This window comes from Macadamia integrifolia, chromosome 2 (assembly GCF_013358625.1).
Source record: "Macadamia integrifolia cultivar HAES 741 chromosome 2, SCU_Mint_v3, whole genome shotgun sequence".
NCBI lineage: Eukaryota > Viridiplantae > Streptophyta > Magnoliopsida > Proteales > Proteaceae > Macadamia > Macadamia integrifolia.
In genome coordinates, this window is record NC_056558.1 from 7188571 (window position 1) to 7202702 (window position 14132).

Sequence of the window (14132 nt, forward strand, 5' to 3'; positions counted from 1 at the left end):
AATATAAAGGACAATGCCAATGTGCTTATGTTGTAAGTAAGAAAAAAAAAAAAACACAATTATATAGAAATTATAATTAAAAAAATCCCATTATACCCTATAATCAAATCTCATATTAGATGCATTCCAACCCAATCCACTTTGCTTCTATAGGTCACTCAATGCTCTAAGCCTTTGCTTCCAAATTCGGAAGTGGTTTCTCACTTGTTCACAGTCGTAACTAGTAAATAATTTCTCTTTCAGTTGGTTGGCAATTTCAATGAACTGCTCATTTTTCAGTCCATTATCTCCACTCTTACCACTCTTGTACTGCTTCAATATACACTCCAACATGTAATGAGAAACGGCACTAGGCCATGAAGCAATGTCCCGTGACTTACTATTAGAATCTCCTGTTGGTTCCATCACATCAAAACTAACAAAATACACCATATACAATGTGAGTATATTTCATTAATACCAAGTAATAATAACACTTACTAATTGGAAAATTCATAAACCTAGTATTGCAATTTAGTTAATAGTCCACATACATGCATCCCACAACACAAAATGTTAAACCAAACAATAATAAAAAATTACTAATTGGGAAATCCATAAACCTAGTATTGCAATTTAGTTAATAGTCCACATACATGCATCCCACAACACAAAAATTTACTTCCAAGTATGTTTATGTTATACAGTCATCCCAAACCATGCAAAATTGTAGAACCAAGTATGTTTAAGTTATATAGTCATCCCAAACCATGCAAAAAAAATTAAGATTGTCCACACCAGAAATACATTCCAAATAGAAGTTAATCAATAGCAAATAGTTTAGTTCATAAATACTCAATCTGAGTTGGACAAATCGTCTGCAACCCAATCAGCCCACATCTGGTCAGCAATTTGTTCTCAGAATAGATCCCAATCACCATTCTCCTACACATGATCCTCGCCATTAGAACTATCATCTTCAACATCATCATTTACTTGGTGAGGGGTAGATTGGGTATTAGTACTATCTTCTTCAACCTCTTCATCCTCTTCATCAAGCCATCGTTCTTCTTCTTCAACATTATTCTGTGTAAGAATGTGGTTGTGCAATAGCACACATGCCAACACAATTCTTGCTTGTGTTTTGAAAGGATATTCTAGTTGGTTTTTCAAGATCTTGAACCTTGACTTCAGGAGGCCAAATGAACGTTCAATCACATTTCTTAATTGTGAATGTCTCAGGTTAAACAATTCCTTTTTATCACTTGGTGACTGATCAATATTTCTCCACTCTTTCAGATGGTATCGAACGTTTCGATATGGCCGTAAGAACCCCGCTTGGTTAGCATACCCAGCATCAACGAGATAATATTTACGTCGTGGCACCACTAATTTCCCATCACCGTCTCTGTGCAATGCATTGTCTAAGATTCAAGCATCTGATGCTGATCCTTTCCAACCAAAAAGAATGTAAGTATATTTCATGTCAAAGTCACAGGCAGCAAGAATATTTTGGGAAATATCACCCTTCCTATCACGGAACCTCGGATGGTCGCTTAGATGCACCCACGCAGGGATATGGGATCCATCTATGGCTCCGATGCAGTCCTTGAAATAAGGGTAAAATCTTCCTTCATTACTTGTTATTCGATGATGCACTGCGACACTTGGAGGTTTCAATAGTATTGGGTACAATTTAATGATTGCTCCCAATACAAGGTTAAAGTACCGACTTACAGTCTCACCAGAATGTCCAAACTTGTGTGCAATGACGCGATTTTTAACATTGTGTCCTACTGTCTATAGAAACATAACTAGTTGTTCATTCACTTGCACAGATCTGCTATCCCTCAATAGACCCTTCTCCCTAATCAAATGACTTAAACTGAAAAAAGCCCTCTTGCTTAACCTTATTTGTTCTCGACAGGTTTTATCAGTGTGACCGATAATTCTCTCTGTTTCAATAATACCGCGTAGGGGTTCACAACGGTATGGCTCTTTGTTCAGATATTTTTTTATATACTGGTCTACTACTATAATAACAACAATCACCGCAAAGATTATGATTTTCCTTCGCCTCCTGTAGCCATCATTAAACTCCATTGTAAAAGTAAATCTACATTCAAATTAAACAAAGAATAAATTGGTGCACTATAGAAGAATCAGTTATAAATTGGTGCTTTACAAGACTTAAGTTATAAACACCAATTCTACATAGTGTAATACATGGTACTATTGGCACACAAAATTCTTTCATTAATATAGACTCAATCAAAATATCAACAAAGAACAAAGAATCATTCCCATTTCAAGAAAAACATAATAGTCAGAATTGACCATTGCTCTTCATTAACAATAAACATTAATTTAAGTCAGACAGAAATTAGTCTACAACAAAACGACTTTTAGAACTGTACATGGGGTTAAAGAGGAGTGATCTAACCTGGTTGGTCAGCATCTTGGGGATAAGTACAAAAAAACACAACATTCACATGGGGTTAAAGAGCCGTGATCTAAAGAGGTGTGTGCCTGTTCAAATTTGCAGCTCCTAGGCCTAGTTTGCTTTAAACTTAGTTAAACAAGGTTGTAATTCAATAAATATCACTTACTCTTGGATTTGGCAGCTAAGATGGATTCTTAGATGTAGATGATTCATCTTGAAACCTTTTTTTTTACACTACTCCCAGGTTGAGTCCCAATTTGGCTGCCCAAGTCTTTGTTTAAAAAAAGATGGTACTAGAAAGATCAAAGGAGAGAAGCCTAGCAGGAATTATGTGGTTCAATTACAAGCCAACCACCTTCAGAGAGTGTCCTAAATTCCCATGAGACTCCAAGTATTGTCATAATGCTTGTTACAAGAGCAAAATTGTTCCTCAGATGAATTGTCAGAATAAAAAATTTTGATTTGTTTTGATTTTGAAAGGTGAAAATTCATTTGATTCAATCTGGTTTCCATTTTATATTGAAAATTGTTTATTTGAACGAATCAATCTGAATAAAGTGTAATCCATATAAATTAAACTGAGCCAAAATTAAACCATATTAAACCCTACAATCGTATATATTTGATGAATTGTGCGATAAATATTTGACATATATCAAATTTGACATTCTGAGACTCTATCTTAATGAGGTCTGTAATTTTCTTTCTATTTTTATTTGTTTCAACTGGTTATTTCCACTTAAATCGAATTTGAACTGAATTATGGAGACCATGCATGGACCGAATAAAACTGAATCAATTCAATATGATTCGGTTTTGATGTTAAGAAAATTATTCAGTTTTAATTCAATTTCAATTTGTATCCTGAACAGAAAAACCAATAATAAATCGATTCAAACCTCTATGTCTATCTCTCTTCTTCCCTGTGAATTGACATCCCTACCTCTCTTTAGGAGAAGAGAGGTAGACCCAAGGGCTGTTGGTGTAGGGCATGCTCCTGGACAGAAAACTCCTCTCCATAATTTATTTTCACATATTATTTATTTCACCTACAGTAAACTATCCCTTTGTCTTTAATGATAATCGCATGATAGATTTAATTTTTCTATTGATTAGATCAAGCATGATAGTAACTTTATCTCAAGAGAGGTGTGCATTGAACCATCCCCTTTTTCTTCTCAACCCACCATGAAACATGCACAAGATATTCATCCTTCAACCCATACATGTATCCTGTTCAATGCAAGATATGTAGAAACTAGAACTTTTTCTTCACATAACTCAGGGTGGAAGATGTATATGACACGTTATCCACAACACCTCAAATCATAGCCCGCCTATAAGATGGAAACTACATAATTCAGTGCAAAAACTTATATTTCCATAACAAAATTCAAGAAATGGGTAAAGTGAATTGCAATTGCCTTATACCCTAAAAAGAAGTTGGGATAGCAATTTCTTAAGGCATGGGGATGCTCAGATTTTGTTTCTACACATAAACACACAAAGTTGGAAATCTGAATGTAGGGCCTCCTGATGCTTACCCCAATCAACTCTATTGCTACTTGGGTAAGTTCTGATTGCCACCTGCCCTGCTCTGAACCAGACGTCTGGTTGCATGAATCTCGAATAAGCTTTGAGATTTTTTTCCCCACCTACAACACCATTTCAAATTTAAAGATACAAATCAAAGACCCATTTGAAATATTTGTAGATATATACCAAACACATTCATCTGTAAAGACACAATACAACAGGGCACCCCAATAAAAGACAGCAAGGAGAGCACAACAAAGAAATAGCAAGAAACCATCTGTAAAGATGCAATGCAACAGATACCTCCAAAGGCCCAATGAAGGACGCCGACCAAGGAGAGCACGAAAGAGAAACATCACGAAACCCAACCAATAAACAGCAGTCTCCCCCAACCCCACACACCAAGAAAAAAATCAGAAATAGTATTGTTCAAACAATGATGGGATCATCAAACCCCTAGACTGAAACCAACAAACCCCTAGACTAAAACCACACCTTGATCAAACAGTGATGGGATCATCAACTATAGGCCTTTTGGTTGACCTCACGAGTGCCATGATCGCTACTCCTTTTATCAATCAGAATTCTACAACAAGAAATCAAAAGAAAACACAGTCTCATCAGATCCAAACATAATGATAGTGAAGTTTAAGCATCTCAAAACTACAAAAATGAAAAAAACTATCTCTGCAACAGAAATTCTTTACAGAATAACAAAGGAAGTTAAAGAAAATGATCGAATGGATTACCTAAGCTCAGTAAAGAAATGATCTCGATGGTCTTCACCAAATGTATCAGCATTTCAGAGAGGAAAAAACGGAAAACACAGAGAGCAAAAAAACTGTAGGTCTCTCTCTCTCTCTCTCTTTTCGCCGGTTAAGTTCCCGAGTGCTTTCTAGCCGCCAGGAGTAAACGTGAGAAACCCTAAACACAGACGAAGAAGAAGAAGAAGAAGAAGAAGAAGAAACCAAACCCTTAACCCTAAATATGAAATTAACAACCTGAAAAAATGGACACCGAATTTCCATAATCTTAATAACACACAGACGAAGAAGAAAAAAACACATAAGAAGGGAATCTCACCTCCAATCAACTCGTTTTTGCAGATTCAAACCTCGGATTCGAGCGTCTGATTTGGAAAGAGGGTAATCCCTAGATATAAAGTTTACAACCTGAAAAATAGACACCGAAGTTCAATAATCTTAATAAAACACAAATGTAGAAGAAGAAAACAAAGAAGAGGGGAAATCTCACCTTCAATCAACTCGGTTTTGAAATTCTTCTCAGCTGCGAGCGTCTATCATGGAAGGAGGGTAAACGTGAGAAACCCTAAACACAGAAAAAGAAGAAGAAAAATAGAAGGAAGAAAGAAGAAAAAGAAGAGGAAGAAGAAGAAGAAGAAGAAGACGAAGAGGAAGAGGAAGAGGAAGAGGAAGAGGAAGAGGAAGAAGAATCCTCGAGAAGAAGAAGAAGAAGAAGAGGAGGAAGAAGAGGAAGAAGAAGAAGAAGAAGAAGAAGAAGAGGAAGACGAAGAGAAATCTCACCTCCCTCTCTTTGTTTCAGGTAAACTGCGATCGACCTTCACCGTAAAAATCGTTCAACCCAAAAATTTTGATTCACCGTGAAACCGTGACTCGATCTTGGATTAACCTATTGAGGTTAATCCAGTTGAGTCATGGATTTTAGTTGAAATGTGGGATTCCACTGGACACCACGACTCCGAATCAGCTTTTCAGAAATATGAATCAATTGGTTTAAATTTAATGAGAAACTGATTCCCTATAATGTGATTTGATGGAAAATTCGAACCAAACGCCCCCTTATTGAGTTCTTATGGGGACCTATTTTTGAGTTGGTGATAGGAATTTGCTGTCCTTAGCATTACAGGCACCAAGGTATATGACTCTTTTAAGAGATCAATTAAAGTATCTCAAAAAAAAAAAAAAAAAAAAAAAAAGGAGAGAAATAGGTATGCTAGCGTAGTACCTAGGAATTAGGAATACTAGCGTTTGTTGACCGTTAGATGAAACATAAGCAATCTCATCCGTTAGATGACCGTTGTCTAACATAACCTGCCTGCCACCGGCGCTCTACAATCTCTCTTCTTCTACTTCTCTGCATTTGGCTCCATCTACGTCTCCAGCTCCCTCCCTTCGTGTCTTCTTCGCAGAATAACTGGAACCCACCTCTGCGTCTCCTTCTCCCTCTCCCACTCCCAACCCTAATCCATCATTCACCCCAACCCTCTCCCCTCCCAATTCACCTAGCAACAGACTAGCGAGGGGCGACCAATGATCAGCGACCAGAGAGACCTCGACCAGCGACGAGCTACTAGCGTATTATGGGCAATTTTGTCACTGGTGCTGTCTCCAACAATAAACTCTGCTCAGATTGGCGTACTCGTTCAACCACGCTTCAGGGCTGTCTCCCTTGGAATGAGAAGCGACCAATTGAAGAGCAACCCACGAATCGTTGTAGGCGATGGGCAGATGGTGTTTGGGGGCTCTCCTGTAGTGGACAGACACTGCGACTACGTATGCCTCGGCCACTAATGATGATACGTAACTGTCACACATAGGGGAAAAGCGGGTATCGATACAGAAGGCTTTGCCGTGGATATAGACGAGGAGTGGAAGTTTCCGGTCAAAAGGGTCGGTGATCTTCACTCCTTTGATAATTTTTTTTTTAAATAAGACCATCCTTTGAAATTGAGAGGAGAAAAAGGAAAAAGGGTCAGTGATCTTGGGGATGAAAAGCCGAGCGGAGACGCCACTTTCCGGTCAAAAGGGTCGGTGATCTTCACTCCTTTGATAATTGTTTTTTTTTTGTTTTTTCAAAGTAGGACCATCCTTTGAAATTGAGAGGAGAAAATGGAAAAGGGTCGGTGATATTGGGGATGAAAAGCCGTGCGGAGACGCCGGTTCCGGTTAAATGACGACGTCCTTGGAGGAGGTACCGGTTTGGGGCTCGAGTGTAGTGGCGCGGACGGTTTCAGTTCCTGCGAGCCTCTTGACGTGGCCGTCCTTGTAGATCCGAATAAAGGGAGTGAAATCAAAGGCTACTCCTGCACTGCTTGAATCCATTGTAACCACTTAGGGAAGAGAGAGAGAGAGAGAGAGAGATTATTACTCATTTAACCACGCTTCAGGGCATTCTCCCTTGGAATGAGAAGCGACCCATTGAAGAGCGGCACAGCACAATTGCAGCGGTAGGGAGAGAGAAAGAGAGAGAGAGAAAAGGTGTAACAGTGATGGAGTGAGAGTTTGGGTTTGTTATCTCCATCCAACGATTACATTTACGATGAACAAAATCCTACGGCTAATATCTTGCAAGCATTTTTAATTCTTAAGTACTACGCTAGCATTCTTGTCATTTTCCCAAAAAAATAAAATAAATAAATAAAAAGGAGAGAGATTAAAGTAGCCCAAAATGTGGAGTCTGGATTTTAGTGAACCAAATTTTATTTATGTTTTCCAATCCTATCATTGCTTTAATTAACTTAGTTTTTCACTTCTATTATAGAGAGCTGGTTTTGTGAAGATGGAACGAGAAATTTAACTTCCAGTTTGAAGTACAGGAAGACTTATGGTGCTTTCGCTAGAAAAGATTAAGAGGAGTGGTGTTCTGGTCCAACCAGTCTTGTTTATCAGGTTACAATCACAAATAACATAAACTTCTTGCCCTTAGAAACACAAGATTTATAGAACTTGCTTGTCTATATTTTCTACAAAGGCAAGCAGGCTTGGGAAGAGAGAATCAATTTGGAGGAATTGTGTAATGAGACCACCAAATTTGTTGTTCCCAGCCAATATCTAATGGGAGTCTCTGAATGACACCTATATAAGTGTATTAGAATATTTTTTTTTTTGTAAGAGGTGTATTTAGAACTTGACACATTTTTTTTAATTTCCTTTCATTTTATTCCTAAAAGCTCTTTAAGATAGGGTATAAAAGAGTTTTCGAAAATAACTTGAAAATGACATATCATTATGTCATTATCAAAGTGTGTTATTGTCGAGTACATATGTGAAAAAATACTATTACCCTCATTGAAAAAAAAGTTGTCATATTAACAGTGCAAAAAAATAAAATTACAAATTATTTGATACCTTGAAAAGTAACAATAAGAAAATCTCATATCTAATACCATCAATTCTACCGAGTTAGCAAATAATAATTGAATTTTTCCTTGAAGCATATTTTTATTGATTTTGAATCTCAATATTGATGGCTGCTCGATAGAGAACCTGGGTAGAGCTGGTACAAGTAGTACCTTTCAGGATCACTTGGGCAAGGTAATTTTTTCATTTAAGGAATTTCTTGGTATTAAGTCATAGTTTGAGGCAAAATATTTTTTGGTGAAGTATGATGCTAAATTTGCAGCATTATGGTATGGTCTCCAACTTGCTAAGCAATTGGAAATCTCCAATGTCTAAGTATCTTTCATGCTCATGTCACTTCGAGGTACTGCAGAAGAAGAAATTGCAAAATCCGATCCAATTTATCATAATCGATTAGTTAACATGTTGTTTTTCATATTCTGAAACACGTGATTCTGCGGAGGCATGAGAATCTCTCTTGGTTTGTGTGGCAGCAACGGTTGGCTTCTATTAAGTGGGAAATTTCCTATTTTTTTTCATGGAATCAAATTCGATCACAAACTTTTTTTTTTCTTTTTGGGCTAAGGAAGTGGCTAAAATGGGTATATGTCTTTCTCGGCCTTCACTTATTCCACTCTTCACACTCATTCTCTAGGACAGATGCTGCCCATATCAAATCCCTCACACATTATCCCTTGCTGGTTTATTTATTTATTTTTCTCTTATGGTTCTTCTTTCTTCTTGGATCACACTTTCTTTTGGAAGGATTTTTCCTGGACAACATTGCATAGAGATCATTGCAATTGCACCGAGGTTCCATCACCACCATCATCATTGTTGCATTTCGTTCATTTACACCATGAGCGACTAAGTCCCCTTTCTATCCTTAGGTTTAGATGAAGTTTTGATTTATTATTATTTAATTTCTGGTGCATACTTGATTGTTTGATGTTAAAGACCCCTTTCCCTTGTGGATGATTTTAAATGGTTAAATTAGTTTAGAATATTTGTCTCTGTGATTCATTTATTATATTCAAACAATGGTATTTTATGTTGATTTTTCGCGAGCACTAACGATCCAATCAAACTAAGTGTGTTAAGCGAAAGGGATAGGCGATAGTGTTTGACAGGATAGGTTATGCTTACGGTAGCCAGAGATTATATTTTTGTGGTTTCATTAGAACTTGTAGCTTCAGTGAACCTAAGTATGAACCAGAGATTAAGTAATAATACCAAAACGGATTCAAGACCTGAGGATAGTTTCTTCTCATTTATTCTTATCTTTGTTAATTGGCTTACTTAGTTTTAATTTGAATTTTGAATTTTACAAATTTGATTTTCAAAACAACTTTCACCTCAATCTTAGTAAATTTAACCTTTCAGTTCTCTGTGGGTTCGACACCTTTCTTTCCACCATCTCATAGTTTAGTTAGAGTTTATTTTGATTAATTCACGATAATGATCAATGACTACTAAAATAGGTATTTGTAGGGCTGCAATGTGGTCAAATTGGGCCGAACTTTTGAAAACCGCAACCCAATCCTAAGTACCCTTAGCTAGACCCAAGCTTGGCCCGATCCTGACTTAGGATCTGAAAATCCAACCCAGACCCCCCAAGGGCCGGACCGGGCCCTTGGGGGGTCTAGGTTGACCTTAATTGGCCCTGACTATGGGGACGTGCTTTGATTCACTAAAAAGGAGGAAGTAAAAACATAGAATAAGTTAATAGGAAGTGGAGAGTAGGAGTGAAAAAAGGAAAGAAAATAGACAATAGGGAATCACCACATACTAAAAAAGTTGCAGAAGAAAGGATATAAAATACAATACAACGAATCACCACATACTCAACCCAACATCACTGAAAAATAGAAGTACACTCAACCTTAAGTAGACAAATATATACAAGTAGGAGAAAGGGAAAACGGAAAGATTCATATATCTCTGCAGAAGTATTATGCAACATGTACCTGAAATCTTGTTCACTCCACTGTTTGACAGTTGTTCATTTTACTCTTCCATGGCTTTTGCTCTTCCTTGATCCTTGTCTTTGCTTGAGTCTTCTCATTCTTGATGTTAATTTGAAGCATCCAATGATCCTCCAAAACATAATATGGCCAATCACCACCCCAATTATCACTCTAGAACAATACCCTGCAATCACAAATCTCCAATCAAGTAAACTTGTTGAATCTTCTTCCTTTTCAAGTGCCAAAGCTGGAGGTAATGCACTTTCTATGATTCCACATCTTTTTTGTAATGGAAATCCGCATAATCCCACATTCCCTTCATATGAAGTAGCTGAAAATGTTCCAAACTGGTTGCCTTGTGGTATACTTCCTGTGAGATGGTTTTGTGATAGATTCAAAGCTGAAAGGAATGCGAGAGCTGCCAATTGTTGGGGGATTTTCCCTGATAAACTATTTCTGGAAAGATCTAATGACTCAAGCCTGATCAACTGAGAAAATGATGATGGAATTTGACCCGTGAGGTCATTTGCAGATAAATTGAGCCCCATTAGTGCTTTAAGTTTCCCAATTGCAACTGAAATATTTCCTTGAAACTTGTTGCTAGAAAGATTTATGGTGGTGAATGTTTCTATGATCTTCTTCATCTACAAAGATATTCCTTTGATTACAATCCTGATAGTAACTTGATAGGAAAGTCCACTTGTATTTTGCAAATTTATATATTTTGCAAACTGAGTTACATCTGTATTCAACAATGATTTCCATTGACAAATATATTCCAGGGGCAATTCTCCTGTAAATATGTTTAGAGAGATGTCAAAGACATGTAGCATTGGGAAGGGAGAATGAAAATCAGCCTTTGATTTTTGTGTAATGGGGCCATAGAATTTGTTCGATTGCAAAACCAAAACATGCAATTGGGGTAGGCTTTGCAACCAGAAGGGAAAGGTGCTGCTCAACTGGTTGTTCCCAACATCTAACACATCCATATCCTTGCAACTTTTCAATGATGTTGGTAATTTTCCCTGTAGTTGATTCCCATTGACTTTGACTATTTGTAGTTTGCATCCTTTGGTGTAAGCATCGGGAATGGGCCCAGTCAAGTTGTTTTGCTCGAGATTTAGGACAATTAGATTGCCAGACAAGTGACCAAAGCACCTTGGAATCACACCGCTCCATTTGTTATAGGACAAATCAAGAACTTCCAGATTAGTTCCTCTGGTACAGGTAGAGTTAGGGATCGGTCCTTCAAACAAATTGTTCCTTAAGGTTATGTACCTAATATTGAAAAATCTACCCATGAAGAAGGAATCAATTTGACCAGTCAAATTATTATATGAAAAATCTAATTGGGAAAGGTAGGTAATATTTGCAAAAGAAGATGGAATGGGCCCTTGAAGCAAATTGTTTGTCAACCTTAGAATCTGAAGATTGGGAAATCCATCCTTGAAAATGTAAGGGATTTGGCCCGTCAAACTATTATTTGAAAGATCCAACATTTCAAGTTGGGTAAGATTTGCAAAGGAAGATGGAATTGGTCCGTGAAGCAAATTGTTACTCAATTGAAAAATCCAAAGATTGAGAAATCCATCCTTGAAAATGGAAGAGATTTGGCCCGTCAAACTATTATTTGAAAGATTCAAAATTTTAAGTTGGGTAAGATTTGCAAAGGAAGATGGAATCGGTCCTTGAAGCAAATTGTTACTCAATTGTAGATCCCGAAGATTGGGGAATTTGTCCTTCAAAAAGGAAGGGATTTGACCTGCGAAACTATTATGTGAAAGTTCCAATGGATGAAGATTGGAAAGATTTGCAAAGGAAGACAAGATTGAAGGAATTGGTCCAGACAAACTAAAATTACAAAAGTACAATACCTCCAACAACTTAAGATTGCTGATTGATTTTGGCAACTTTCTACATAGTGGTGTTGAGATGATGAACAAATGTCACAGAGAATTTACATGAGGGATTTCGGGTAAGTTACCTAAGAGGAGATTGTTGTAAGATAAATCCAAATATTGTAAGTCCGGTTGTAGGCTGAAAAAGTTGTCTGGAAGCTCTCCATACAATCCTGTAGAGAAGAGACTCAATACTCTCAAAGAAGGAAGTCTCCCTAGGAGATCTTGTATTGATATGGAAGATAAATTGTTGAAGCCAAGATCGAGCTCTGAGAGGAAATGGAGGTTTGAAAGGGATGCATCCATGGGCCCTGAAAGTGAACAGTTAGACAATGATAGCCGTTGAAGGTTAGAGAGCATCGAGGATAAGCTCCGATACCAATAATTCTTATCATAATCTGACATGTTCACCGAATCAAGATCAAGCTCAATCAAACTGGATAAATTATGAATGAGAGTTCTCAGGTTGGGGTTTTCAAGTTTCAACCCTGTGTTGAAGGAGAGATCAAAAGAAACCAAATTTGTCAACCGGAAGATTTCCAATGGAATTTGACCAACAAAGTAATTTCCCCAGAGTGCAAGGTGTGTTAACTTGTAGAGTCGATCAAACCCATATGGAATAGAGCCCTCAAATTTGTTGAAGGAGAGATCAAGTGTTTGGAGGTTAGGAAGGTGGAAGATGCTAAAATTGGCATGATTTGACCTTGAAAAGAATTCCAAGAGAGGTCGAGATGTGTTAACTCGGAGAGTTGATCGAACCCAGATGGGATAGATCCCTTAAAATAGTTGTCGGAGAGATTGAGTGTTTGGAGATTAGGAAGGAGGAAAAGGGCAGAATTGGCACGGATTTGACCTCGAAAAGAATTCCAAGAGAGGTCGAGATGTGTTAACTCGGAGAGTTGATCGAACCCAGATGGAATAGAGCCATCAAATGAATTGTTGAACAGAGTGAGTGATTGGAGGTGACGAAGATGGAATAGTCCACTGGTGGGATGGATAGAACTACAGAGTCCAGATGAACTGAGGTCGAGACCAATCACATGACCGGTGTGTCCATCACAAGTGACGCCAGTCCATGAACAACAATTGGTATTGGGCTTCCAAGACTTGAGAGTATCATAATTATAGGAACAAGATTGCTCATGCTTCAGTTGAAGCAAAGAAGACATCTGATCGTGGAGACATGATTGCTCCAAGGAAGAAGAATAAGAAAAACAGGCACAAAACAAGGACAGAAATAAGACTAGGTTACACAACAACAATAGTATTGATGTTCTCATATTGTTGTCTCAACAGAGGGAGGGAGAGATGTAGAGAGAGATTTGGGAGGAAGAATAATGGGTTTAATTAACGAGCTGTTAAGCTATTTATTGAAAAAAAAAGGGAAGGATAGAGGAAGACGGGACCCATCAACACCCTATTACCAGGAATCTACCAAGAGGACCATATAAGATTCCATTGACCTTATTAGCTAGCGTCGTGGGAATTTACTAACACCAATCTTTCATAGGATTCCCGTTACCCAAACTAATCAAATGTGTGGAACCTTTATAGACGTGGAAAAACTAGATCATGGAGAAACAAATTGATTTTCTCCAATCCGCAAGTGCCATGACTATAACTTTGTCCTTCACTTGCCATGACTTCCAAAGACTTGGCACATCGTTTCAGATCCCACCAGATAACAACATAGTTCAGGTTGAAAGTTCTCATTTTCCTTTCTTTTCCAAAATTTCATGCCTTAGCCGCCTGCAAGGTTTAAAAAATGGTATCCCAGATCGAATCGATCACTGCCGATTCTAATACAAATCGGCAGGAATCTATCAGAAATGGGCTATAATCCACAGGAATCGGCTTCAATCAACTCGATTGATCACAGAGGCGAATCCAATTCCCGATTTTTTAAAACGTGCTTGAGAGCTTGAAAGATCAAGACTGAACGGCTGAACCTAAACTTCTCAGTTTTTCCAATATTCCCTCCCTTGCCCACTACTAGAACCGCATCTCTGCATTAGGCAAAGGGCAAATAAGAGACATGGCAAACTATTTTATCACCTACAAACAGTGACATTAAGTAGAAATCCAATTTTTATCTATATATATAAGGCTATTCCTCGATAAGTTGAGCGCTTCGACCGATTTTAAATCACCCATTGCATCTACAATCTTTCCTTCAAATTTGCTGGATTAATTGATCAGTGGTTTGATC

General features: G+C 37.7%; 1 protein-coding gene, 1 long non-coding RNA gene and 1 pseudogene across 2 annotated transcripts; all 3 read right to left on the reverse strand.

The window, feature by feature from the left end:
- Positions 1–3055: 3055 nt before the first annotated feature.
- On the reverse strand, positions 3056–5365 carry LOC122088351. The gene is made up of 5 exons (XR_006143050.1): positions 5213–5365; positions 5042–5130; positions 4708–4882; positions 4262–4544; positions 3056–4077 (listed from the first exon to the last, which is right to left on the reverse strand). It is a non-coding gene; the product is annotated as an uncharacterized LOC122088351 (long non-coding RNA).
- Positions 5366–5372: 7 nt separating this feature from the next.
- Positions 5373–7282, reverse strand: LOC122088342 (annotated as a pseudogene).
- Positions 7283–10060: 2778 nt separating this feature from the next.
- Positions 10061–13240, reverse strand: LOC122057246 (receptor-like protein 9DC3). Its single transcript, XM_042619293.1, has 4 exons — positions 12516–13240; positions 12010–12411; positions 10766–11787; positions 10061–10669 (listed from the first exon to the last, which is right to left on the reverse strand). The coding sequence occupies exons 1-4, from the start codon at positions 13201–13203 to the stop codon at positions 10061–10063; spliced, it is 2721 nt and encodes a 906-aa protein (XP_042475227.1). The 5' UTR covers positions 13204–13240.
- Between the last annotated feature and the right edge of the window lie 892 nt (positions 13241–14132).

Coding starts and splice junctions, on each gene's coding strand:
- LOC122057246 (XM_042619293.1), bottom strand. CDS start 13,203: ATGAGAACATCAATACTATTGTTGTTGTGTAACCTAGTCTTATTTCTG. Junction 12,412..12,515: donor GGGTTTGATCGACTCTACAA/GTTAACACACCT, acceptor CCTTCAACACAG/GGTTGAAACTTGAAAACCCC. Junction 11,788..12,009: donor TTACAACAATCTCCTCTTAG/GTAACTTACCCG, acceptor ATAGTTTCGCAG/GTCAAATCCCTTCCTTTTTG.